Source organism: Topomyia yanbarensis, chromosome 3, assembly GCF_030247195.1.
Source record: "Topomyia yanbarensis strain Yona2022 chromosome 3, ASM3024719v1, whole genome shotgun sequence".
Classification (NCBI taxonomy): Eukaryota; Metazoa; Arthropoda; class Insecta; order Diptera; family Culicidae; genus Topomyia; species Topomyia yanbarensis.
Window position 1 is genome coordinate 316,235,788 of NC_080672.1, and position 27,424 is coordinate 316,263,211.

Sequence of the window (27,424 nt, forward strand, 5' to 3'; positions counted from 1 at the left end):
ATGTAGTGGGTGATTTTATCAATTTTATAAAAGTTTGAAAATTTGAAAAATAAATCTTCAGTTCTTCTAAGACTTTTTTTTAAATCGGTAAAAATTCGGTTACACAAAAGTCCAATTTCTTTTTTCTGTGTTAATGAAATTTATGTTTAGATAAAACTACGCAACTTTATAGTATATTCGATTAATGTATTCTGATCCGCCTTTGAGTTACAATGATGGGATCAAGTCTCCCCGGGGATCAAGTCTCCTCAGTCTCCCCTACTAAGACATGCCCATTGAAATCCCGATATCCGAGAACAAGGCAAATTGTTTCTTTTAGTGTCCAAATCGGTTCAAAATTAGCATGGTTATGAGTAAGTTGACCAACTGTGGGCTAGGCAAAATCCGTACACCTTTCAATTCAAAATTGTAAACATAAAGTTTATTTATTAAGCGGTGTTGTATTTCTCACGTTTACTATATTTTACCACAGACGATGAGATTTTTTCACAATTTTGTACTTTTTGTAATCAGTGTGTGTGGTGAAGTATACCAAGATGTAAGAGTTCGTGTGTTAATATTCTGAGCATTATTATTTAAATAACAATGCGCATTCATGAAATCAAACTAAAACTAGTTTAGCATCGAAGCTTAGCTGGATCATTGTGAGACATCGTTTTGTTCATCACATGATGCTTTTAAAATATTCAGAAAAAAATGTTTTCTGTTTGAAATTTTCCATGTCAAGTTCAGAATGAACTAATAGTTCTTGTTGTGCAAGAAGATTTTTAGAAATTATTGCAAAGTGTTACACTTAAATTGAAGTAGATATCAAATATCTTAGCTTTGGGGTCGGTAAGTTTGGATGTTGACATTTAGATTCAAAGGCATGGGAAACTGGATACAATAAGATTTCAAATATACAAAACCAGGAATCTTGAAATTGCGAATTTTAGCTAAGATCCGAATGCAGAAACCAGTAGCCTGAAACGTTTATTTGCAAAATGTTGAAATATGAATACTGAAATAAAGATAATGTTTCCGAGTTCTGTAAATCACAAAAATAGCTATAGGTATAAACAGGGTGCTATACAAATCGACGAAATATAAGTAAAATGCAAAACAGCGGAGGTTTCGTTTTTCGAATTTATCTCATCAGTATAAGCACAGAAGAAGGGCAAGTTCCCGCAACTTGTTATGACGCCTAGATTCTTTTTCGTAGCAGTAAAATATTTGCTTCCTGTCCTCAGGATCATACAATACTTTTTTTTATTCGTTTATTTGACACGGCTCAATGGGTTAGCTTGGAGGAGCCATTGGTCTTTTATATATTTACAAGAAGTAAAAAATGAAAATAACAATAAATTTTATTTTGAGCCTGTTATATCCTGTGCGCGCAGCTTGCTATTGCGAGCGGAGATCTTTTTTCGCGTCGTACAGATGTTCCTTCTCGCACCAACTTCGGGGTTATCCATGTCTGTCTCGTTGTTGTTTGCGTCCGTATCATCATCATGATTACTGCCATGATACTCGCTATAAGATTTCTTCCTGGCTTCTTGCGGGTCACGAATGTGAACGCTCCATCCTTGGTGGTAGCTTCTTCACTGGTGGTATTAGTTGTTAAGTTTGAAACTTTTATAGCTGTCATTATTTCCTTAACTGCAGCCACAAATTTGGCAACCGTTTGTGGTTCAGGTAAAGATATTGGAGCCTGTGTGTTGGCATATCTTTCTGGAGATGATATTTCCTCAGCTGTTTCTGGGCAGGGTTGTCCGTAATGTGCCGTTTGTTCACAAAACTGGCACGTATTAATTTGTCCATGATATGTACAAAGAGTTCGCTATGTAATGGTATCACCCCCTTCTGTGCTGTACTGCAGGGTAAGGTGGGAGGGAATGGGTTGGTCTACTCGCATTCTCACCACAAAGACACCATTTGAAATACCTGGGAAGCAGTTTCTTCATGTGTCCTCCGTAAAAGATTCCACTGCTCCGAAATGCGACATGAATCTTTTAATTGCCACTTTGCAAATAAGCGGTCATAAATAAAGAAATTTAACTTCAATATTCCCATTATCCATGTATATAGGGATCTTGATTTCAGCGTTGTCACAAACAAGCACGTGTTTTAAATTGTTCTGCGAAATGAATCTTTTCGCCTGGGTCAATTTGTTGAAGGTTATCAGCACCGCATGCCTGTCGTGCTCAAGCTGCATGCAGGTGACTTCCGAAAAACGAAGCTACATTTTCACCTTCAGCAGATGTTCCACATCACGAATACTTGGTGTTATGCGAAAAGACCTGAAATCAATGGCCACTGTGTTGAGCCGAATAATTACGTTTTGTTGATGAGACTCAGTCGCAACGCAAGAATAAAAATAATTGTATCCTTTGTTCTTCAGACAATGCGCACAAGTAACTTTTTTTTTTCGTTCGCTTTGCACTGGCTTGGGCAGAAGCAGAAGCACACTGATTATCGTGACCGATGCCTTTGATGGTTGAAAATAGACTGATCGTACAATACTTGATCGCGGTTAGCTCTTCTTTCTTACTTCTGGCCATTCCACGCTACGAGTGTGAATTCGTCTTTTTGATCGTTTGCTTCCTCACTGATGTGTTTGATTTGGAGTTATTGGAGCTGGGACAGTTTTTAAGGTTTTGCAGTTGCCATTATTACCTGAACATAGTAGTGAACCGTTTCAACATAGCATGGGTAGGTAGGAATCTGTCATTGATACGTTCAAAGCGTTGTCTGAGGAATGATAGTGTCTTGTGTGCTATATTATCAGGTAGGAAGGCCGCATTTTTACCGCGTAATCACTATTAGAGTATCTAGGAATACTTGTCCTTGTATTCTTCGTAATTGATGCCACTTTTCTGTATTGCGACATGATACTTTTAAAGGCTATATCGCAAGTAGGAAGCGCCTGATCGTATAGTCGCATTGTAGATCTTCATATTAATCTCTAATGAAAAATTTCCCCTTTCGCTATAAAACAAATCCACGAACACGAGCAGTCACATATTTCTACGATCTCGCAACCATAAAAACGTGCAAATTTAAAACGCTGTCTCAAACGGCAACACACAAACGCCCACTCTCGCGCGTTCATGAATCGTACTCGTCCGGAAGCTCCCACTCTAAAATACGGAACTTGTATACACTATTACATTCAAAATTAAACATCAGTATGACTGCCCGCGCAAACACTCGAATACTAACGCGAATATGCAAACGGCTACATGGATGTATAAACGAATTCAAACACCCGAAGTAATGCACACGCTAGCGAGATAAAAACGCCCACGCGATCAATCATGTTCACATAGAAACGCTTGTGCCGTTCGCGGCAATCGCGGTGATTCACTCAGACCCACGCCGGCGATCTATCATACATAAAACACTCCGGTTATCAAGTAAATATGTTACACTTACAAATTAATATCCGCGGTTTCAAAAGCGACTATATCGACGCGATCATGAATCAATTTCATTCGAAAGCCCATTTGGTCCTAGCGCCCTAGGTTCATGCCTTCAGTCTTTGTTTAAAAAAACAACACATACACACTAAAAGTCTCAGGGCACCGTGATAGTGGGGAGAACTCACTCTCTTATAGATATGAAGCGCACATTAAAAATCACGGTTCGCGCAAACATTTAAAAGCTTTCGCGAATATGCAAACGATTACACAGCTATGTAAACGAATTTATTCACGCAATACACAGATGATTACGCGTCAGACCCATTAAAATGCAAATGCTTGAGTCATGCGCGATAATACAACCCCAATCACATCCACATAAACCTACGTCCGGAATCCCGCCAACAAAAAAACGCCCCTGCGATTAAGTAAACGTTTTAACACTTACGAATTGATACACGGTCTCATGTGCAATACAAACGCACGTTTCCGCGCGATCATGAATCGGTCTCGTTCGGAAACCTCTACCCTCGGTCCTAACAGCTTACGTATATACCTTCAGTTGGACTATTCTCAAAAAATGAATGAGGATCATGTACACTAGACAACAAGTTTCATTGCCGAAAACGCTAGTGATATGGGAAAACTCCATCTCTTCTAGTATCTGTACCGTACACACAAAATTAAACATCAAATTTTCGGAATGCGGTAACATTCAAGACCTCTCGCGAATATCCAAATGACCTGACTACACCGTTATACAACCTAATTTATACACACTAGCACACGCGACAATTGTCTAGGCGATTAAAAACATTAACATACAAACACTCGATTCCTTCGCGATCATGCACGCACAGCTACGCTCGCAATCTCGCAATCATGAAAATGCGCCGGTGATTAAAACAACGTTATAACACTTATAAATTTAAAAAACGCGGTCTCAAGCGCGAACATATCAACGCTCTCTTCCACGCGATCATGAATTCTCAACGCCCCACATCTCAACCGTTCACTCGATATCGCAATCAGAATCACGGAATTTTGCAATTGGCCTTAAGCAGTATTTTAGCGAGCGATAGTTCCCGTTTCGTGTGCAAATAAAAGAACGTAGACCGATTTATATATAATTAAAGAGTCATGGACTGCAAATAGAAGTAGCAGGCAACCCGTACTGTTGCGTTAGACATCTGAGCGGTGAGTTTCGCTGAATTGTATCGCGCCGCTTAAAAGTAAGAAAGGTTTTCTCGTTTTCTTTGAACAAACAACAGGTATTTTCCGGGTAGTACCATATCGCTTCACACAAAAAAGATCGATACTAGGAACCCCCAACTTTGCGCCAGTTGAACACTGGATCCAAAAAATATAACCCTACCTATGCGTATGGTGTAAATTACTAGTCAAGACAGATAGCTGTTCATTTTTTATTTACAAGGGTTAGGAAAAGTTCTTAAAATTTACCTATTCCCAAAACTCAGAAAATTATGTACCAAAATCGATGTAAATCATTTTCGTTTACTGCTTTCTTTTTATCATCAAAATAATATTTTTAGATCCTGAGAATCTAGTTCACAACGTTATTTGGTCTGTTTTCATTTGTGGAAGAATTTGCATTGTCCCGTGAGTACTTCTACTTCTACTGAGTTCGAAAATTCCGCGCAAATTCCGGACAAATCCGTACAGCTCCTTTTTCCTTGCATGCCTCCGTGAAAATCCGTGCAGTCCGCCCAAATTCCGTACGGTTGGTCAGCTTAGTTATGAGTTATCATTTCCAAATAGTTTTTTTTGTTGGACACATGTCAGTTAATGAGACGTGAAGCCTTAGAATTTTTTCACCTCTTCGGAATAAGATAGTCCGAACCATTCGGCGGGAGTTAGCAGTCGAACTCAAACGCTGTTCTAATCAAACAAGTTAACCAAACAGCAATTTCAAAAATTTTCGATTTCTCTCCCCTAATGAGCTAGATATCTTCATACATGCTACAATTGATTGTTTCGGTTCATTGCCGGAATTAGTTTTGCTTAAACAGTAGGTAGGTATACAACAAACGCAGCAACATGCTCGACGAAAGAAGCACGTAGTCGAAGTTACTTAAATGGGCGACTAAGGCAGTTGTTCATTGCAAGGTGTACAAACAGTCTACTTTGAAAAGCGAACAAATGCACTTGTCGGTGTGGTTTATCTTATTATATTTTATTAAATCAAATAAATGATTTGTGTTTGCTAGATAAGTGAAAGTATCAGTCAATCTGAAAATGTGCCTAAATAGGAAATATTCCAAAGTTGTTTGAATTATATTTTGTGGTTATACCATGAGAAAGTTCAACCAGAAATAGGAACCAAATAGCAGCAGTACATATTTGCTTTTTCCGTTATTCCATCCTATTTTCAGAATGCTGTCCAATTTTCTAAGGTGACTATGTTGATTTTTCGTTTTACTACCCGTAAAAGCATTACAAAGGCATTCGAATTTTTATCTAAATGTAATTTGATTTTTCAGCAGAAGAGTAGGCTATGCTTAATTTCCATTTCGGCTTGAAAGTGCAATCCATTGCCTCGACGTGTTTCATTGAAAACGACATAAGATTCAATGGAAAAGTAAATCTTGAACAGCGTTTGTCTCAGTTTTTGTTTTTTTTTATTATGATAAGTGCATTCATAGACAGTATAGAGGCTCAAAATATCGATAGAGTCTGTTAACCGAATCATAGAACAACAGATAATATGCACGTGCATAAGTCAAAAACTAATTCTAAAAAATCGACATTGCTCAAACGCTAATAAGAAATATGTTGACGAACCCTGCCCCACGCCCTCTATCGGCGGCCTCAAACTGCCTATGAATACAATTCTTAAATATACATAAACGTACAAAACACATCCTATAACATGAGTAACGGCGTCAGAAAAATATTCTACAAGTTACGTTACATATGATTTCATTTTTACAGCCGATCCAAAGGATGCAGTGACAAAAAGAATAAGATAAAATTCAGGTAACCTTAAAAAGAATTTTAAAAAATCTACCGCTTCCAGCATAAATAAGAATAATCAATGGTAATAACAAATGATATCGTTCTAGTTCACTAGAGGAAATAAAGTTTACTATCAATGGCAAGGTATACATAGGTGAGTAGGCAGAATGAATATCAAACCCGCTAGTGCAACATGATCGCAAGTTAAACGCCCACTGTAACCTGAGAGCATGAAGTATCATTTTCTTAAAACCGTGTAGATTTCGTTCCTACACTTAACTACTCAATTACGATTACGCGATTTTACGATTTACGATTTACGATTATTTTCAACAACAAATAATACACACCAGTAAACTCCAAAACCGTGCCGATTGACGCCTCACTCAACAACTTCATCCGCAACCATGCGCACCTCACCGGGACAAAGTTCATGTGCCTCGAAGGTGGCTGTGGAGCGTGTATCGTCAACATGAATGGCATCCACCCGGTTACCATGGAGAAAACTTCATGGGCTGTGAACTCCGTACGTTCTGATTGCACACAAATACACACCGATGCAGTAGTGCCGATAATAATGACCGTTTCGTTCTAGTGTCTGCTACCGGTCTTGGCATGCCATGGATTGGATGTACTGACGGTCGAAGGCATCGGCAATAAGAAGGAAGGTTACCATGAAATTCAGCGACGCCTAGCTCATTTTAACGGATCTCAGTGTGGATATTGTTCGCCGGGAATGGTTATGAACATGTACAGTCTGCTCGCTGCCAACAAAGGGCGGGTGTCGATGGAAGAGATTGAAAACTCATTCGGTGGGAACATTTGTCGCTGTACCGGCTATCGGCCAATTCTTGATGCCTTCAAGTCGCTGGCTGTTGATGCTGACAAGGGGCTGATAGAAGCGTGCAGAGATATTGAAGACCTGGCAAAGGTGTGTCCGAAAACAAAAACACCATGTGCCGGAAAATGTTCTGCTGTTCAGAAAACGAACACAAAACAACCGATTCGAATAGTCTTCGAAAACAATTCCGAGTGGTACAAAGTCTATAACTACAACGACATTTTCGCCATATTCAATCAAATTGGAGACAAGCCCTACATGCTGGTAGCAGGAAACACAGCTCACGGTTAGAGGTTTGCAACAGAGAATTGACAGAATAATTCAAATATATTTCATTTTCAGGAGTTTACCGCCGAAGCGAAAAACTTCAAGTATTTATTGACATCAATTCGGTCGATGAATTACACTCCTACTCGCTGGGAGACGAACTGATTGTGGGTGGCAATGTTTCGCTGACCGAGTTCATGGCGATTCTCTTGGATGCAGCCAACAAAAATATCAACTTCAGCTACTGCAAGGAACTGGCCAAGCATATCGATTTGATCGCAAATGTCCCCGTTCGTAACACAGGAACTATTGCCGGAAATTTGAGCATCAAAAACCAACATCACGAGTTTCCGTCCGACAATTATCTGATTCTGGAGGCAGTCGGAGCAACATTGACAATCGGTTTGTAAATGTTTGACAATGTTTCAAAAATGCTACTTCAAATTAATGCATTCCAGCTGAATCAGGGGGCAAAATATCTACCATCAGTCCGATGACTTTCGTCCAAATGAACATGAATAAGAAAGTTATCAAAAGCGTAATTTTACCTCCGCTGAACCCATCGGTAAACTTTTTCAGATCGTTCAATGTTATGCCAAGAGCGCAAAATGCTCACGCGTATGTAAATGGTGCTTTTCTCTTGAAACTTAAAAGCAGTAAAAGAAAGGTTAAAAATGCTTTTATTTGCTTCGGAGGAATCAATCCAAACGTGAGTAAACTTTATCTGTCATTATTACGTCATTTCAATCGCATTCCGCCCAGATTCAGTGGTTTTCAACATGGGGTCATTTCACCCCCGGGGGCAAATTGGTCCATCCTAGGGGATAAATTATATTTGAGTATAAATCTGTACACATCCAAGAAAAATCTGACAGAGATAGCAAAACTTAGGCATGACCCTTTTCGATTTTAATGAAATTTGGCACATATTTTGGATATGAAACATGATGTAGATGTCATTGGTCTAGAGACATTGTTGTACTAAGACTAGCTTTCAAAAAGGGCGCATGTATTTTGACATATATTGTTTTTCATTGCGGCTCGAAATCGGTGGCTTATATTAAATTTATGCCTGAATATAAATTGTAAAGATATGATGAAACATCATAAAAAATATTCGCTTAAAAAATTGCACATTTTTCGAAAAATCAAATGTAAAATTACTGTAGGGGAGAGTGAGGACACTTGATCCTTGGGGATATTTGATTCCCCTCATAATATATACGAATAAAGTTATCACAATATAAAAAGAAAATGAAGTACTTGCTCGTTTATGATATTTAAAAAACAATTCTGATGTATTACATTTGGTTTGGAAAAGTTGTGATATATTTTATAAAATATGTGTTTAAATCCAACTCGAAGATCTTTTTTACAAATTTTGTGATAGTATGAGATGAGTATGTATGAGATTACTTTCTAAGGGCTTTTGTCTATAAAACAGGTTTTTTGAATAAAAAATTTCACAACACATACAAAAAAATTTAAATTTTATTCACCTTATACAACAGGTATCTTTGATCCCTGTAACACTGGGTATTCTTAATCCCTATCATTACTTCTCTCAAACACTTTTGAAATGCATAGAAATAGAAAAACATCATTTTCATAAAGTACCGGGCACTATCAATTGATCTAAAATGTTTTTTCCGTGAACAAATCATGGTATAAATTATTGAAAGTTGGAAAAGCCAGTTGAACAGCACTGATTTACCGTAAATACCTGTCTTGACTTTCTACTGTGATTAAAGTATGTCGTACATCTAAAAAGGTAGTATCATTAATTAATTTGTCAGGACAGGTGGTTAGCTGAACTTTCGTGTCTATAGGTCATAGTGTGCTTTGTTTATTTAGCCCTAGTAGGCGGGGGATCAAATTACCACACGTTTTCACAAAAACCTCGTTTGACATGATTTTCAAATCTGTTCATATTACTGACAGGACATAGTATTCGGATTTACACGTTATTCCTAGCTCTTCCAATTCGAATTGACTATTAGATGGCGAATTTTGCAATTAAAATTTTTATTTCGTTGAAAAGTTATTAGAAAAAACAAAAGTGGGATCAAGCGTACCCACTCTCCCCTACATTTATAAAATTCAGAAGAATATTAGAGTGGTTGCTAAGACAAACCAAGTAGGTATCGCGTTCAACACTACACCAGCTTAAACAGAACAACTTCTCTTGCTGGACATCATGCTGAACTAGATGTTTGCTCAGGAACGCAAATCGTGTCTCCATCTATGAAGCTAGCGTCAATCCTAAGTTAGCATCCTACCATTAAATTAGTGTCGGATTCTAATGAGGCAAAGTCGAAACGCTAATTCCATAACTAATTTATGTTAGAACAGTAAGACAACAAATAATGGTTCGATAAAGATGGAGTAACATAGGAAATAAAATCCTGATGAAAACCTTTCTGGTATCAGCGAATTTTGGTTTTTTCATGTAAATAAATAAATTTATTGTGCAAAAAATTCCCGGGACAAGTCATATATGGCGTGTGAACTGTTTCGAATTTTTGTGTAACTAGTGCTAATTTGGGTACTAGTTAAGATACCTCGTCTAACTAAACACCCAGATGGTGCTAGTTACTGACGAGATGAATTCGAAACACAAAAAAAAACTTAAAAATTTGTTGTGATTCTTAAAGTTATTTACAATCAAAATATGCTCATAGTAAGCAACTTTCTAGATGTAGTCATTTTCGATATTTATTGAAAAGAAATTCGCGAAATCGCTTATATTTGTGTCAAAAATAGTGTATTTCATAGGGGGCCATGCATAAATGACGTAGAATTTTGGCAGGTAGTGGGATATATCGATTTTGTGACAGAGGATGATAAGGGGGAGGGGGTTGGTAGTTGTGAGACGTAGCAACAAGCTACTACTTTTTAAAGCTCTAACTAACCCCCGCCTTTAAGTAAGCACAAACCCAGTTGAGCCCGACCGTGCTTAAGAAATACCTACAGAAACATGCTGTCAGATGCCTTTAATAAAAACGCACTCAAAAGCCATAGCCTTCAACGCACTCACAAGCCATAGCATTTCACTATTTGTCGCGCACCATAAACTTTGCACACAGCATCGATACCCAAATTTACAACCAAGTGCGAACATTTTTTCAAATTTACCTTGCAATATTTTTTATAATATAAGATATAAACTATAGCACTGTGGCGGAAACCAGCAATCTGTATTGCCGTGCATGAGTTACCGCTCGCGTAGAAATTTTTATGAAAAGGGCTAACACAAGAGCCTTGTGGAAACTCCATGTAGCCAATTCGAGAAGTTGCCGTATCGCTATGAGAAATAGTAATGTGCTTTTCTGAGAAGAAATTATACAAATAGTTGTTTACAATTGATCAAAACACGTTACGGTGAAACTTTTCCGAGAAAACTTTACGTGCTACAGAATCTCAAACTCTTTTATTGGCCAGGAATATAGAAGCCATTTGGTCATTAGAGTGTATGCCAGTTGAATTTCTGTTGAAAGCAGCGCAACACAATCGTTCTTTCCTTTCCTTTTGCGAAAGGCAATTTGAGTTTCTGATAACAATCCTGATGCCTTAACAAAATTTGCTAGGCGTAGTAGAATATCATTGCAATCGGCCGATACGAATTATGGCCGAATACTTGTCTTCAGCTACGTGAACCAATGCTCTGCTGCAGAAACCTATTGTATGGATTTAATTTTCCATTTTTTGCTGGCTCAGGCAAATTCTTCGACGAAATGAGTTCGTTTTCGTCTGGCCCAAGACACGACGCGCACAATTTTCTGCACAGAAATGGAATACCGACATACCTTTCTTGCAGAGGTATATAGAACTTTAAATCATAGTGACTAATATTCCTCGTTAGTTCGAAAATATTCAGTTCGAAAAAATCCAATCATCGTTTCTTTTACATGACGATTTCTGCCTAAGATTTTGTTCCAATTAACGAAATTAACGCCAGACAGAGTACAGAGCAACAAGGAATATCAGCGATATGCAGGCCCGATGAGAGGGGGGGTCAGCCGGGGCAATTGCCCTGGGGCCCGGGTTGCGTTTGGGGGCCCGAATTTTTATCCGGAAGATGGGTGAAAACGTCTGGTATTCATAGAAGAGCAAGAAAAATAAGAATTGTAATTTCTTTGTAATTATTCACCCTATTAAATTGTCATATGATGAAAGCGGAGAAAAATTTGAAAGACATTTTAATCTAATAACTTGAGAATTCGAAATTGTGGATACCAGAGCTTTATTTTATATTTAACTTTTTTTATTTCGACTATGTTAGTCACATTTTCTTTTTACATTTTAACGACATTCAATTAGCTAGAGATTACTGGGTAGGGAAATTTATGAAAATTAGAGCCATAGTGAGAGCAAGGATGTGAAGTAAACAGATCGAAAAACTAGAAGTGGCAGGGTCATTAGAACAGGCTTAATATCGTACGGGCTTAATCTTTGTCTTCTGTTAATGAGGGTCGAGCTTAGGCAGTATAACTACGAATTACCCGAGTTCATTAACATGTGTCCTGGTATCGATAGACGTGTCCATCTTTACCGTGACAACCGATGATATATTTAACATTTGTTAAAACAAACGTTCTTAGAGGAGATGTCTACTTTATGTACTAGGTCAACAAAACCGAGTTTTTTGTTTGAATTGGCAGAATACTTTACAAAACGTTCAGAAGCCAATTCAATGTATTTTCGAAGAGAACAGCGCCAAACAGAAATGCAAGCACACGGACGTATCCGTCCTCTTCTGCGTTCGTTTCTTTACTGGTGGTACCGGTTGTTGGATTGCAGACACTGGGAGTATTTTATTGAGTGAATATTTGTTTCTGTAAGATCCACAAATCTTGGTTTTGAAGCTTTTTGTGGTTTGGCATAAGATAACGATGTGCTGTTAGCGGTTATAGTAGGCGGACTTTTCTTAGCTACTTCTGTACAATGTTTTAGGTGGTGCAGTGTTTTTTGGAGAATTTGCGCATAGGAATCTGCCCTGGGTGCATAACCGGTGTTGTCTGATGAGATGTTCCATGTTCGGTTAATATGCATAAAATGGTTTTGTATAAAGGAATTAGTTTGTTCACAAGCATTCTCACCACAGGAAAAGGATTAGAATTACCCTGGAAAATGTTCCTCAATGTTATTAAATCCATTTCTCCGTACCTTGATATAAACTTTTTTTTATCGCCATGTCAGGAGTGGGCAGAGATAAACCGTGTAAGCGCACCTGTTTAGAGCCGTTGTCTATATATACGGGGATGCTTTAGTTAACGTTTGCGCATTCGTTGGCGTGTTGTATGTTGTTTCGCGTAACGAATGACTGTGATTAATGTTTTATATGGTGCAATTGTAGGATATTAGCTCCTGCCACATTGAGCACCTTTTTCACTTTTAGTAATTGTTTCACTTCTCGAATAGCTGGTCTCAAAGAACATTTCCAAAAAAAACAATAGCAACACAATTTATCCACAGTGGGGCTAGTTTTTGCCGGGGATCTATGGCGGAACGATTTTAGCTTGGACTCCGGGAGGGATGAGTAGGTAGACTGACCTTAATTAACCGGTAATTGAAATAAATTTTTATTTGTATATTTGTATTTTTATAGCACTTTAAAATAATTTTTCGCCAAAAATGCTTTGTGTTAAGATGGAACACTAATTTTGGGCGTCGCTAGAGATGTTTGTGATATCCATAAGAAGCCAATTGCTATGTGCCAAATAAGGAAATCAAATCAGTTCAATTCAGTCACCAGTACTAGCAGTCGTTTGCCCGCTGTACTCGCAGTTGTTTTATTTGCGTTTAATTCCTTATTACTGCGCTCTGTGTCATTTTTTGTCTATTACTGCATATTCCAACAGCGTATTAAAACCGACTTCTACATTAAAACTTCACATTCCTTTCCAAAAAAACCTTCATAAAAGCTATGATTAGAAAATTTTCTCGGTTGTTCTATATTTTTAATCCTACAACGGTTTTGTGGGGTACATTTGTACCCCAGAGCTATTTGCAATCCCTGTTATTCCGTTACGGTTTATTTTAACTGCAAGCAAACTTTATCATAAATCAATTTGATTATTAAACTTCCATTAAAGCTGGTGCAACCTATTTGTTTCACTTAAATAACCTAACAGTGTCTGCTTAAAATTTGTCTGGGATACAAATATACCCCACAAAACCGTTTACGTTAGTGTTTTATCATGTGTATATAATTCGGAAAATTTATTATATCTTTTTTATAAGCAAAATATCGATACATAGTAACTTGCGTGAAATTGTATAGGCTTCAACACTGCTGAACAATTAAATCTGTTATTTGATTTAATAATGCTACTATAGCAAAGTAACTAGAAAAGGCGCTTGGATCGTAATCGTATTTTTTGGTTTTGATGTCAAAATATGATTTGTATATAATATGTACTACGCACCACTCAATTCCTCATCTTCTGTAGCCCAAGTTCTGGAACGTACAATGCACTGGTCTGTTCCTTCATCGCCTATTTTAACTTCGTTACTGCATATTGCTGTATATTTACTATTTGTATTGTATTTGTATTTGGTGTTCAAACAAGCATCGGAATAAATGCACTTTTTGGTCGGTTTTTGAATTATTTACTATTTGTTCAAAAGGCAATTTAATAATATTTACAACGCCGTATAGATAGTAAAAATCGGTTAGAAGCTTCCGAAGTTATAGCAATATTAAGGTTAAAAAGGGATGTTGACGTATTTTTAGGACAAATTGTATAAAAATGAAAATGTGCATAAAAAATTTGCAAAGCACGATTATTTTTGAAAAGGCTGCTTTGATTGGCTTATTTTTGAATAAAACTATCTAATTTAATTATAAATTCAATAAAAACTAGGCATATTAGAGCGGTTTTAATTCTGGGGTACGAATGTACCCCACAAAACCGTTTACGTATAGAAAAAGTTACGAAACCGTTGTAGGGTTAAACGAGAATTACGAGCTGAATTTGCTACCTTATTCTTGCTAACAACAAAAGCTAAAAACTGCTCCACCGCTACCAACAGATAAATCTACCCGTGTATCATTTTGTCTAAACCACAGAAGCAAAATATCGTAGGGGAGCCCGGGGCTAGTTGGCGGTTGAGGTAAGTTGGCGGAATCCCTTTTTCTCTGTTTCAATTAGACATATAGCGCTGGCTCTTCTTGTGTACCTCAAGTTAGGTAAAACCCGTTATCCAATGTGTTTTTGTTGCAAAACGATTTGTTTGGTGGAAGTTGTGGGTGATATTGTGTTTTCGAGTATACCACGTAAATGTTCTAAATTTTAAATGCTTTGCGTTATTTAGAGTGATTTTAAATCTATTTCCCGAATGATTATATTTTTCGACAGCGCGTGAAAAGAGCATCCGTATAGATATTACAACTATCCACAAACAAAAGTAATTTTTTAAATAATTTTTAATAAAATATGCGGTTGAGGCAAGTTGACGGTGCTGCACGTGGGATAAGTTGGCGGTACTATTTACAGTGCAATAAAATCATGAAATATTTTTATTTCTGGAATTCACTCCAAAGTAAGAAAATCTCTTTCTTGTGTATCTCGCCAATGTAGGAGACATTTATTCCGGCCAATTGCATAAAAAATTTCGAAAATTTTCTTTTGTATAGGGATTACGCGTCAAAGTCAAAACTCCGGGGTATTGAAACTGAAATATAATAGCAAATGTCGGTTAATATACAGTTTTCTCGAAAAGACATTCAGCACGTTTCAAAGGGACCCTTGAAGTAATTGAATCTCCATTTGATTGCTTAGTTTTTGGCGTATACTCAGTACTCTTATACCGCAAAATTACCCCGGGGCCGGGGTAAGTTAGCGGGTTTTCCGCGTCACATATTTTTGTCTCTAAAAATGGAGACAATGCATCAAACACTTTAAAAAAATCGGCGATAAAAATTGAAACCAAAAAACCCCGCTAACTAGCCCCAGTCTCCCCTACTTCAACCTACTGTGTCGAACGTGAATAAAAATGAATGACGATCAAAGCGGAAAATGGCCGTACTGTGGTCAAACTGTATTCCTGTTTACTTTTCGAGGTGTCCCTTAAAATCACCTGTTGGAGAAGTTAAAAATATCAAATTTGCAAATGGAGGTAAAGATGATCAAGTAGAAGCGTTTATTGCGCAAAATTAAATATATCAATGAATGTGGCAACATGAAGTCAGTACCTCTGTATATATAAAGGCGATGACACAAACGTGGTGCGAATACACGGATTATCTCCATATACCTCTAATAAGGTTGTTAACCATTGTGTACATTTTTAACAGGGCAAAAGAGTACCCGGGAACCCGCTAATTGAAAAAGATGGGTGGGTAATGTCTGCGACATAACCGGAGAGATGTAGAATACATAAGGAACACGTTCTTCAAATATGTTGATATTCATTGGAATTTTCGGACAAAAGGTGATTTGGGCGAGGAATATTTCAAATTATTCTTTACAAAAATGATGGTAGTCCTGAAAAGGACCGTTTTTGTTGGCGTTGTTGGCCTTGGTGGGGGAGATGCGCTGGCTTCGATTCTCGTTGGATGCTTCTAACTTCTTACTATTTCCGGGCTTAGCTGTTGTCCAGGAGGCGATTCTGACATGATTGGTGTAGGTGTAGGTCGTCAACCGGTTATAATTTTTCAAGCGTTGTTTACATTTGAAATTAAACCACTGGATCAATTAAAGAAAGTATTGGTCTGTGATATGAAAAGTACGAAATATATCGTCGGGTTTCTGCATTGCCGTTTTTGACAAATACAAGATCAATGCATGTGCCTGCAAGTGTAGTTGCTTGTGATGGATCAGAGATCAAACGAAGCTTGAGACATTCATTCATAAAATGCACAAATTTCAAATTCTCTTGTTTTGAAACATCTATGTTGAAGTCGCCTGAAACGACCATTGGAACATTCTGATTTCTAGATTAAATATTCTACATTAAAATATGGGTGGGTAATGTCTGCGACATAACCGGAGTGTCGTAACTACACTTGTGACGTTAATCCAAATCTAATGATATGCAACGAAATTACGTTTGCATGTGACATTTTCAAATGATTCGTTATAATTATGGTTAAAAATTCTAATTGGGAATTCTTTTCCATCACCAACTATTTTTCTTTTTTTCGAATCTACAGCATTCTTTGAAAATATTGTTGAAATGTTATTGATGAAAAACTGAAAATGCGTTTGGCAACACTGCTCACTAAATGGATGGTGGGAAGACGCACATTCGTTTTGATTATGCTAGTATTAGTAGCAGAAAAGAATGAAAAGACAAATGGCCCGAAAACGAGCAAGCGAGAGAGCGATAGTAGTCGAATACGAACTACTATCGCTCTTCTAAACTAAAAAAAAAGATGGGTGGGTAATGTCTGTGACATAACCGGAGCATCGTGACTTCACTTCGAGATGTTAATTTAAATCTAATGATTTATGCAGTTAATCAAAGGAGGCTGCCAAAAAGTTCGAATAAAAGCAAGCGACTAGTGTACTTTGCACGTTCTATATTTTATCAACACTAGAGAGAATCGATAAAATAATTCAAAGTGTAATAGCAACATGCAATTGTGGCAACACTGGCCATAGGATGGTGGGTGAACACGCACATTCGTTTTAGTTATGATGTATTAGCAGCAGAAAGGAATGGAAAAGCAGTGCGCGAAAACGAGCGAGAGGATAATTTAAATTCTCTTTCTATCCACATATCGTATTTCTAACCTACTTGCTGAAAATTGTTATACACCATAAAATGTAAATTTCAGTTTAACTCTTATTAGAACACAATTAATTGGTCCTGTAAAGAACCGTTTATTGTTTTATTGCGGGAGCATAATTCAGACGCACTCCCCGCGGACACGGTGAGCTAGAAAGCACTATTTTGCATTCTCGAACAAACCGACCAAGTAGGCATCGTTGTCTTCTCGGGGCATCATTACGACTGAGCTTTGTAAGCGTAGCTCAACTTTGCAGTCCTGCACAATCTCACGACCCAGACGCTGGAACGATAGCCTACTCTGTTGCCCTTTAGTTGGGGCGAAATTCTTGCAGGGCGACAGTTCCGATGAGTCACCAGTAGCTGGGGCACTTTTTCCGTCCGTCGCTATTGCCAACTGCTTTCCTTCGCTGGACTGGCTGCTTGCTAGTGCTTGAACGAATACGAATGATGAGAAAAACCGAACGACCAATATTCATATATGAACACACGAGAAAGCACTACCATCGCTCGTTTTTGTGCCATTCCTGCGCCTTTCCTTTCCGTTCGGCTACCAATACTAGCATAACCAAAACGAATATTCTGTCTTTCCATCGCCTTCAATCTAGTGGCCAGTGCTAGCAAACTTGCATGTTCAGTTTTTCAATAACAACATTCAAACAATATTTTCAAAGAATGTTGCAGATTTGAAAAGAAGGAAGGAAAAGATTTTCACAAATTTAAATTCTTTCGTGTTATTTGTTAGCGCTGATAAAGGCTATTTAGTTTGCTACTAGCAAGGAGCTGCACAAACAAATCGATTTATGCAGTTAATCAACGGAGGCTGCCAAGTTCGAATAAAAGCATGCGACTAGTGTACTTTGCACGTTCTACATTTTATCAATACTAGAGAGGATCAATAAAATAATTCAAATTGTAATAGCGACATGCAATTGTGGCAACACTGGTCATGAGATGGTGGGTGAACACGCACATTCGTTTTAGTTATGATGGTAGTAGCAGCAGAAAGGAATGGAAAAGCAGTGCACGAAAACGAGCGAGAGAGGATAATTTAAATTCTCTTTCTTTCTTTCCACACATCGTATTTCTAACCTACTTGCTGAAAATTGTTATACACCATAAAATGTAAATTTCAGTTTAACTCTTATTAGAACACAATTAATTGGTCCTGTAAAGAACCGTTTATTGTTTTATTGCGGGAGCATAATTCAGACGCACTCCCCGCGGACACGGTGAGCTAGAAAGCACTATTTTGCATTCTCGAACAAACCGACCAAGTAGGCATCGTTGTCTTCTCGGGGCATCATTACGACTGAGCTTTGTAAGCGTAGCTCGACTTTGCAGTCCTGCACAATCTCACGACCCAGACGCTGGAACGATAGCCTACTCTGTTGCCCTTTAGTTGGGGCGAAATTCTTGCAGGGCGACAGTTCCGATGAGTCACCAGTAGCTGGGGCACTTTTTCCGTCCGTCGCTATTGCCAACTGCTTTCCTTCGCTGGACTGGCTGCTTGCTAGTGCTTGAACGAATACGAATGATGAGAAAAACCGAACGACCAATATTCATATATGAACACACGAGAAAGCACTACTATCGCTCGTTTTTGTGCCATTCCTGCGCCTTTCCTTTCCGTTCGGCTACCAATACTAGCATAACCAAAACGAATATTCTGTCTTTCCATCGCCTTCAATCTAGTGGCCAGTGCTAGCAAACTTGCATGTTCAGTTTTTCAATAGCAACATTCAAACAATATTTTCAAAGAATGTTGCAGATTTGAAAAGAAGGAAGGAAAAGATTTTCACAAATTTAAATTCTTTCGTGTTATTTGTTAGCGCTGATAAAGGCTATTTAGTTTGCTACTAGCAAGGAGCTGCACAAACAAATCGATTTATGCAGTTAATCAACGGAGGCTGCCAAAAAGTTCGAATAAAAGCATGCGACTAGTGTACTTTGCACGTTCTATATTTTATCAACACTAGAGAGAATCGATAAAATAATTCAAAGTGTAATAGCAACATGCAATTGTGGCAACACTGGCCATAGGATGGTGGGTGAACACGCACATTCGTTTTAGTTATGATGGTAGTAGCAGCAGAAAGGAATAGAAAAGCAGTGCACGAAAACGAGCGAGAGAGGATAATTTAAATTCTCTTTCTTTCTTTCCACACATCGTATTGCTTATATTGCTTTCTGAAAATTATTTGTTATGCACCATAAAATGTAAATTTCAGTTTAACTCTTATTAGAACACAATTAATTGGTCCTGTAAAGAACCGTTTATTGTTTTATTGCGGGAGCATAATTCAGACGCACTCCCCGCGGACACGGTGAGCTAGAAAGCACTATTTTGCATTCTCGAACAAACCGACCAAGCAGGCATCGTTGTCTTCTCGGGGCATCATTACGACTGAGCTTTGTAAGCGTAGCTCGACTTTGCAGTCCTGCACAATCTCACGACCCAGACGCTGGAACGATAGCCTACTCTGTTGCCCTTTAGTTGGGGCGAAATTCTTGCAGGGCGACAGTTCCAATGAGTCACCAGTAGCTGGGGCACTTTTTCCGTCCGTCGCTATTGCCAACTGCTTTCCTTCGCTGGACTGGCTGCTTGCTAGTGCTTGAACGAATATGAATGATGAGAAAAACCGACCGACAGAATCGCGCTAATATGCACTACTATCGCTTTCTCGCTCGTTCTCGTGCCGTGCATGAGCCTTTCCTTTCCGTCCGGCTTCTAATGGCCTAACCAAAGGAATATGCCGTCTTTCCCCCACCAAGTGCTCTCGTCAAGCAACCCAATGCGAATAACCATACGAACAAACATGTAGTGGACCTATATATAAACTTTTCATTATTTTATTGTTCGGTTGGTCTACCATAACGACGGCTCTGTGCGGGATGGGCTGAAAATTTTCACTTTTCCGAGTCGTTTTCGAAAGATTTTTCAAAACACATTTTTTTTGTTATTAGTACATGTTATACATACTTCAAATTTTAATACAGCATAGAGGAACATATTTGCAACAAATTGGCCTAAAAATCAAATCATTCTGTTAAGTATGATAAAAGTTATTAACGTTCAAAATCTGACGCGGCACCGCAGCCGATATTTTGAAACGGGACCCCTATATTGAAACCTTAAATGTATTCTACATTAAAAAACGTAACCATAGCAATTTTAGCAACAGCAACATAGTTTGATATATGAATGAATATATACAAGTCCTCTAATCAAGATTCAAATAAGTAAGTTGAGAAGGGCCCGTCAGTAACACTAGCCTTGGGGCCCGCCGCCGCTCTCGACGGCCCTGGCGATATGTATGGAGAAAGTCTTGTGCGTGTTCGTAGACTAGGAGACTTTGGTGAATACGCAAACCCTAGAAGATCCCATCTATAGTCGCAAACGGCTTTTTTCTCACGGCTATTCTATTTCACTAATGTTCCAAGAGATATAAACTCGTCGATGACTGTAACCTTGTGCTTCATTTTGTCAAAGTTCCAAATACCTGATTCCAGAATGAAAATCTCGCTTTAGTTTGCATGGATAACTGAATATAAATATCGCTACAATTTCTTCGGATTCTTTTAAAGTTTTCGAAATCGCATTCAGTAACATACTATAAAATATACTATGGATTTCCTGGTTTCATAAAATATTCCAATATGTTTTCACCTTCTTGTACAGTGTATTGTTCTGTAATACTATTTTGGACTTTTTCGATTTTAATAATCTGTTGAGGAATCCGCAATGACTGGGCAGTGCGTAAGCCTCTTGTACCTGAAGGCATAAAATAGACCCCACTTGCGGTCCTTAGCTTCCTGCCCAGTAACTCCTAGCCCTGGCCTCCTCGTGGCGTCGACTGGGATACGAGTAACCTTAGTGAAGATCGTGTAACCAACCCCGGTGGGAACTTTGGTCGTATGCTGGCAGGGAAGGGGGGGTTACCCTTCTTCGGAAGGTGTAAACCTGTCCTGGTGCCCAGGTGGGACCTTAAGCAGTCCTGGCACGATGGCCCACCGGCGAGACAGGTGGTTGGCGTAGGCCCTATAAGCCGCCCCTTAAAAAACCCACATAACGAACAATACAGAAGAGAATACGACCCAGAACAATCGGCAACGACCCAGGCGACGAATAAAGGATCACGATTGGAAACTCGGAACATGGAACTGCAGATCGCTCGGCTTCGCAGGATGTGACAGGATAATCTACGACGAGCTACACCCCCGCAATTTCGATATCGTGGCGCTGCAGGAACTTTGCTGGACGGGACAGAAGGTGTGGAAAAGCGGGCATCGAGCGGCTACCTTCTACCAGAGCTGTGGTACAACCAACGAGCTGGGAACAGGCTTCATAGTGCTGGGCAAGATGCGCCAACGTGTGATCGGGTGGCAGCCGATCAACGCAAGGATGTGCAAGTTGAGGATCAAAGGCCGTTTCTTCAACTACAGCATCATCAACGTGCACTGCCCACACGAAGGGAGACCCGACGACGAGAAAGAAGCGTTCTACATGCAGCTGGAGCAGACATATGACGGTTGCCCTCTGCGAGACGTGAAAATTGTCATCGGCGACATGAACGCCCAGGAAGGATCCTACCTAGATAGGATACACGACACCTTCCATCCACTCCTCCGGTAAAATCTCCTCCTCCCAAATCTTGGTAATCTCCCAGTGCAGCGCTTTAGCCAGTGGCTCGCCACCGTGTTTTAGTAGCTAGCTTGGTATTTGGTCAACCCCAGCGGCTTTATTATTTTTGAGCCGGCTAATCTCCTCCTGGATTTCTTGGAGATCCGGAGCCGGTAGTGTAATGTCCTCCGCGCGTGCTCCCAGGTGCGTTACCGTGCCATCCTCGTCGTCTGCTACATCGCCGTTCAGGTGTTCTTCGTAATGCTGCCGCCACCTCTGGATCACCTCACACAAAAAGGGCGACAAGCTGGATTGCTGTAATTACCGAGCAATCACCCTGCTGAACGCCGCCTACAAGGTACTCTCCCAAATACTATGCCGTCGACTATCACCAATTGCAAGAGAGTTCGTGGGGCAGTACCAGGCGGGTTTCATGAGCGAACGATCTACCACGGACCAGGTGTTCGCTCTTCGTCAAGTACTGCAGAATTGCCGCGAGTACAATGTGCCCACACATCATTTGTTCATCGACTTCAAAGCCGCATACGACACTATCGATCGAGATCAGCTATGGCAGATTATGCACGAGTACGGATTCCCGGACAAACTGACGCGATTAGTGAAGGCGACGATGGATCGGGTGATGTGCGTAGTACGTGTCTCAGGGACGCTCTCGAGTCCCTTCGAATCACGCAGAGGGTTACGGCAAGGTGATGGTCTCTCATGTCTGTTATTCAACATCGCGCTGGAAGGTGTAATAAGAAGAGCAGGGATCGACACGAGTGGTACGATTTTCACAAAGTCCGTTCAGCTACTTGGCTTCGCCGATGACGTTGATATTATTGCACGAAACTTTGAGAAGATGGAGGAAGCCTACATCAGACTGAAAAGAGAAGCCAAGCGCGTCGGACTTGCCATCAACACGTCGAAGACAAAGTACATGATAGGAAGAGGTTCACGAGAAGAAAATGAGAACCGCCCGCTTCGAGTTTGCATCGGTGGCGACGAAATCGAGGTGGTTGAAGAGTTCGTGTACTTGGGCTCACTGGTGACCGCCGACAATGATACCAGCAGAGAGATTCGTAGACGCATCGTGGCAGGAAATCGTGCTTACTTTGGCCTCCGCAAGACACTTCGGTCGAACAGAGTTCACCGTCGTACGAAGTTGACCATCTACAAGACGCTGATTAGACCGGTAGTTCTCTACGGGCACGAGACCTGGACCATGCTCGTGGAGGACCAACGCGCACTTGGTGTCTTCGAACGGAAAGTGCTGCGTACCATCTACGGTGGAGTGCAGATGGAAGACGGCACATGGAGACGGCGAATGAACCATGAGTTGCATCAGCTGTTGGGGGAGCCGCCCATCTGTCATACCGCGAAAATCGGACGACTACGGTGGGCCGGGCACGTAGCCAGAATGTCGGACAATAGCCCGGTGAAAACGGTTCTCAATTGCAATCCGACCGGTACAAGAAGACGTGGCGCGCAGCGAGCACGATGGATCGACCAGGTGGAAGACGATTTGCGGACCCTTCGCAGACTGCGTGGCTGGCGACGCGCGGCCATGGACCGAGTGGAACGGAGGAATCTTTTGTATACGGCACAGGCCACTTCGGCCTTAATCTGTTAATAAATAAATAAAAATGAGGAATCCGACAGTCGGCCATACTACCGTTCAGAAATTCAATGCAATTCAGTTATAAGGATCGATGAGATCTGAAAAAAAAATTAGTGATGCAACCAAAAGACAATATTGGCTCAAAACGGGTCCCCACAACTATTGGGCGTAAATGATAGAAGTTCGATAGGTGAAAGCAAATAAATATTATTTTTATTAAATTTCCGTAGACTTCAAAAGCAATTTTGAAAATTCTGTTGATTCCACGAGTTAATCCGTAGATCCGTAAAAAGAATAAAAAATCGTCGATCTACGGGAAAATCCGTAAAATTGGCCACTGGATACTGACCCGTGGTAAACCAAAACAGAAAATAATGGAAAAGAGTGATCGCTATTCCCCGAATGTCTCTATTGACTCATTGATCGAAATCAGAATGAGGGCATTCCGATACAAAATGTGAAAGTTATTGCTGATTATTGTTATTGTGGCTAAAATTTTATAGATTAAAGCAAAAAAAATATGACCAGTCAAAAAAATGCGATGCGATATTCTTTACATCAACTGTAATATCAAATGATTTAGTTTAATATAATTGCTAGTATAGCATGTTTTCCTCTCTTCCAGTTCACCCACGCTATAAACACCGAGAAACTGCTGGTTGGCAAAAATCCTTTCGACAACAGTACTCTCCAGTTCGCTTGCAGTACTCTAGCCTCTGAGTTACATCCGGATTGGATCCTGCCTGATGCTTCTCCGGAGTATCGCAAAAACCTAGCCGTTTCATTGTTCTATAAATTCATTCTAAGCATTGCACCAGAAGGACAGGTCAATCTCAACCCAATATACAAATCCGGTAGTTCCGTTATGGAAAGACCGGTGTCATCCGGGAAGCAATCATTCGATACGTACCCAAATAACTGGCCACTGACGAAGAACGTTCCCAAAATTGAAGCAATGGTTCAAACTGCCGGTGAAGCAAAATATTCTAACGATCTTCCGCCACAACTCGGGGAATTGTATGCCGCGTTCGTGTTGGCAACTCAGGCTAAATCCATGATCGCTAAAATAGATCCTTCGAATGCATTGGTTTGTTTAGAGATTTACTGAAATTAGGGCCCTATATTAATAATAACACTTTCAGAAAATGCCAGGAGTAGTTGATTTTTTCTCTGCCAAAGATATACCAGGAATAAACAACTTTATGCCACCTGAGTTAGATAATCAGGATGTCGAGGAGATCCTTTGCAGCGGACAGGTCAAATTTCACGGACAGCCCGTCGGTGTAATCGTAGCCGAAACATTCAATCTTGCTCAGAAAGCAGCCAAGAGCGTCAACATTACGTACGAAAAAACATGTAGTACAACAATTTTCCCTACCATAAAATCTATCTTGGACTCCGACTGTCAAAATCTATTTTCCGATGTTTTAATCAACCAAGGAAGCAAGAATGGCAGAATCATAAAGGGACGCTTCGAAATTTCCGGTCAGTATCACTTCACCATGGAAACACAAACCTGCGTTTGTGTGCCAATCGAGGACGGGATGGACGTCTATTCGTCCACTCAGTGGATGGATCTTACACACGTAGCGATTGCCCAATCATTGAAGCTTCCTCAAAATAGCTTCAATCTACACGTTCGAAGACTGGGCGGTGGATACGGAGCAAAGGTTTCAAGGGCAACACAAGTAGCGTGTGCCTGTGCTTTGGCAGCACACCTGACGCATCGCCCTGTCCGCTTTGTAATGAAAATTGAAGAGAATATGCGAGCCATGGGAAAACGTCATGGCTGCATTAGCAATTATAATGTCGACGTCGAAGCAACTGGAAAAATTATTGAACTGAATAATCATTTTGCTCTAGATTCTGGGATTTCATTCAACGAGCCGGTACAAAGTGATGCTGCCGAAGCCTTTAAAAACTGCTACGACGCAAAGGCGTGGAAAATTGTTGGAAAAGCTGTTCTAACTGACACACCAAAGAATACCAGATGCCGAGCCCCGGGTACAACCGAGGGAGTGGCAATGATAGAAACTATTATGGAGCACATTGCCCATGAAACGGGAATTGACCCGCTTGAGGTTCGCATGGTAAACATGACAAAGGATAACAAGATGCAACAGTTGATGCCCCAATTTCGGCGAGATGTACAGTTCGACGAACGTAAACGTGTCATCGACGAATTCAACGCTAATAATCGTTGGAAGAAGCGTGGCATCGCTATTGTTCCTATGCAATATTGGTTGGATTATATAGGGCAGCTTAATGCCATCGTATCCATTTACGCCGGAGATGGTACCGTATCGGTCACACACGGTGGAATCGAAATGGGACAGGGAATAAACACTAAAGTCGCACAGGTGACCGCCTACGCTTTGGGTGTTGCCCTAGAGAAGGTCAGCGTAAAACCGTCTGCCGTTTTAACCTCACCGAACGCCGCTGTTACGGGACGGAGTATGGCCAGTGATGCTGTTTGCTATGTAAGTAACCCTATGATCAACTAATATCTGATTATGAATCAATTTGCAAAATCTTCTATACTGATAACTAAATGACTTGATTCACATGATTCTAGGCAGTAAAAAAAGCATGCGATATACTACTGGATCGGATGAAGCCCGTTCGCGATGTCAATCAAAATGTTTCATGGGAAATGATCGTGAAACAGTCCAATGCGAGGAACATTGACCTCTGCGCTGAAGGTCAATACAAGGCGGAAGACCTGAAACCATACTACATCTGGGGACTAAGCTGTGCCGAAATCGAAACGGACATCCTGACTGGGAATGTACAAGTCATACGAGTTGATATTCTGGAGGACACCGGTGAAAGTATGAGCCCTGGAATCGATGTTGGGCAGATCGAGGGAGCTTTTGTGATGGGTATTGGTTACTATTTGACGGAGGCACTAGTCTATGATAACGAAAGTGGTGCTTTACTAACGGATCGAACATGGACGTACAAACCACCGGGAGCCAAGGATATACCAATAGACTTTCGCATCAATTTTCTACGGAAAAGTTCTAATTCGGGGGGTGTGCTACGTTCGAAGGCGACAGGTGAGCCGGCCATGAACATGGCAATTGTTGTTCTGTTTGCCTTGCGCAACGCTCTACGGTCAGCTAGAAAAGACGCTGGTCTACCAGACGAATGGATACCGTTGGGCACGCCAACTACACCGGATCAGGTGTATCTGCTTGCCGGTAACAACATCCAACAGTATCTATTAAAGTAAAGTGTTATGACGAGTGTGTTAAATCAGTTTGAATTTTTGATGGTGCTAGGTACTATTTCTAATGAACTAATTGTACTCAGATACGCAATAAAATATAGATGATTCTTATTCAGGTGTCTTTAAATACGATTTGTTTGATTTTTTAAAAGAAAATTCCCATTTAATATGGCTATCTGTACGCTGGAATAGGAAAGCTGCTAAAAACAGAAACAGAAGTTTCCAATTGACTTATGAACCGAGCGCTACTGACATGGGTATCAAAAATGTAATCACATGTTAATTTAAAGTTTACCCAGTAAGATTTTCCCTTTAAAGTACGGTTAACACGACGCATCAGCTTCCCAGAACGAAAAAGAACGTCAACGTTACGTCACCGCTCCGTCAGGACTAGTTGATTGCATTTTTCATGTGCGCAAAGAGCTTAAAAAAATTGACATCCCCGCGTGGACTTGAAAGAGCAACGAAATTCAATTCGTGCCCGCCACGATAAGGTAAATGTTTCCTTCGTCATTCGTTCTCCCGACACAACGCATTCAGGCTCGCATGTGTTCGGTTTCAAAAGCAATGCTAGCTCTGAGAGAGATTATTGAGCAAAAGTGCTCCAGATATAGATTACGCACTTATGTTCACTTATGCTCGAAAATGTAGAAGATGCCAATTTCTGTCTTCCAACTGTCCACATAATAACAAATGAATGCTTAGGTTGGTGAAGGAATTCATATAT

At 40.1% G+C, this 27,424-nt stretch overlaps 1 protein-coding gene across 1 annotated transcript; it reads left to right on the plus strand.

Annotated features, from left to right (window-relative positions):
* Nucleotides 1-5,549: 5,549 nt before the first annotated feature.
* On the plus strand, nt 5,550-26,778 carry LOC131689891 (uncharacterized). Its single transcript, XM_058975246.1, has 10 exons — nt 5,550-5,815; nt 6,354-6,398; nt 6,485-6,531; nt 6,731-6,903; nt 6,973-7,504; nt 7,561-7,887; nt 7,944-8,194; nt 24,091-24,552; nt 24,608-25,945; nt 26,041-26,778. Exons 1-10 carry the CDS (start codon nt 5,796-5,798, stop codon nt 26,698-26,700), a joined length of 3,855 nt encoding a protein of 1,284 aa, XP_058831229.1. The 5' UTR covers nt 5,550-5,795; the 3' UTR covers nt 26,701-26,778.
* Nucleotides 26,779-27,424: the final 646 nt, after the last annotated feature.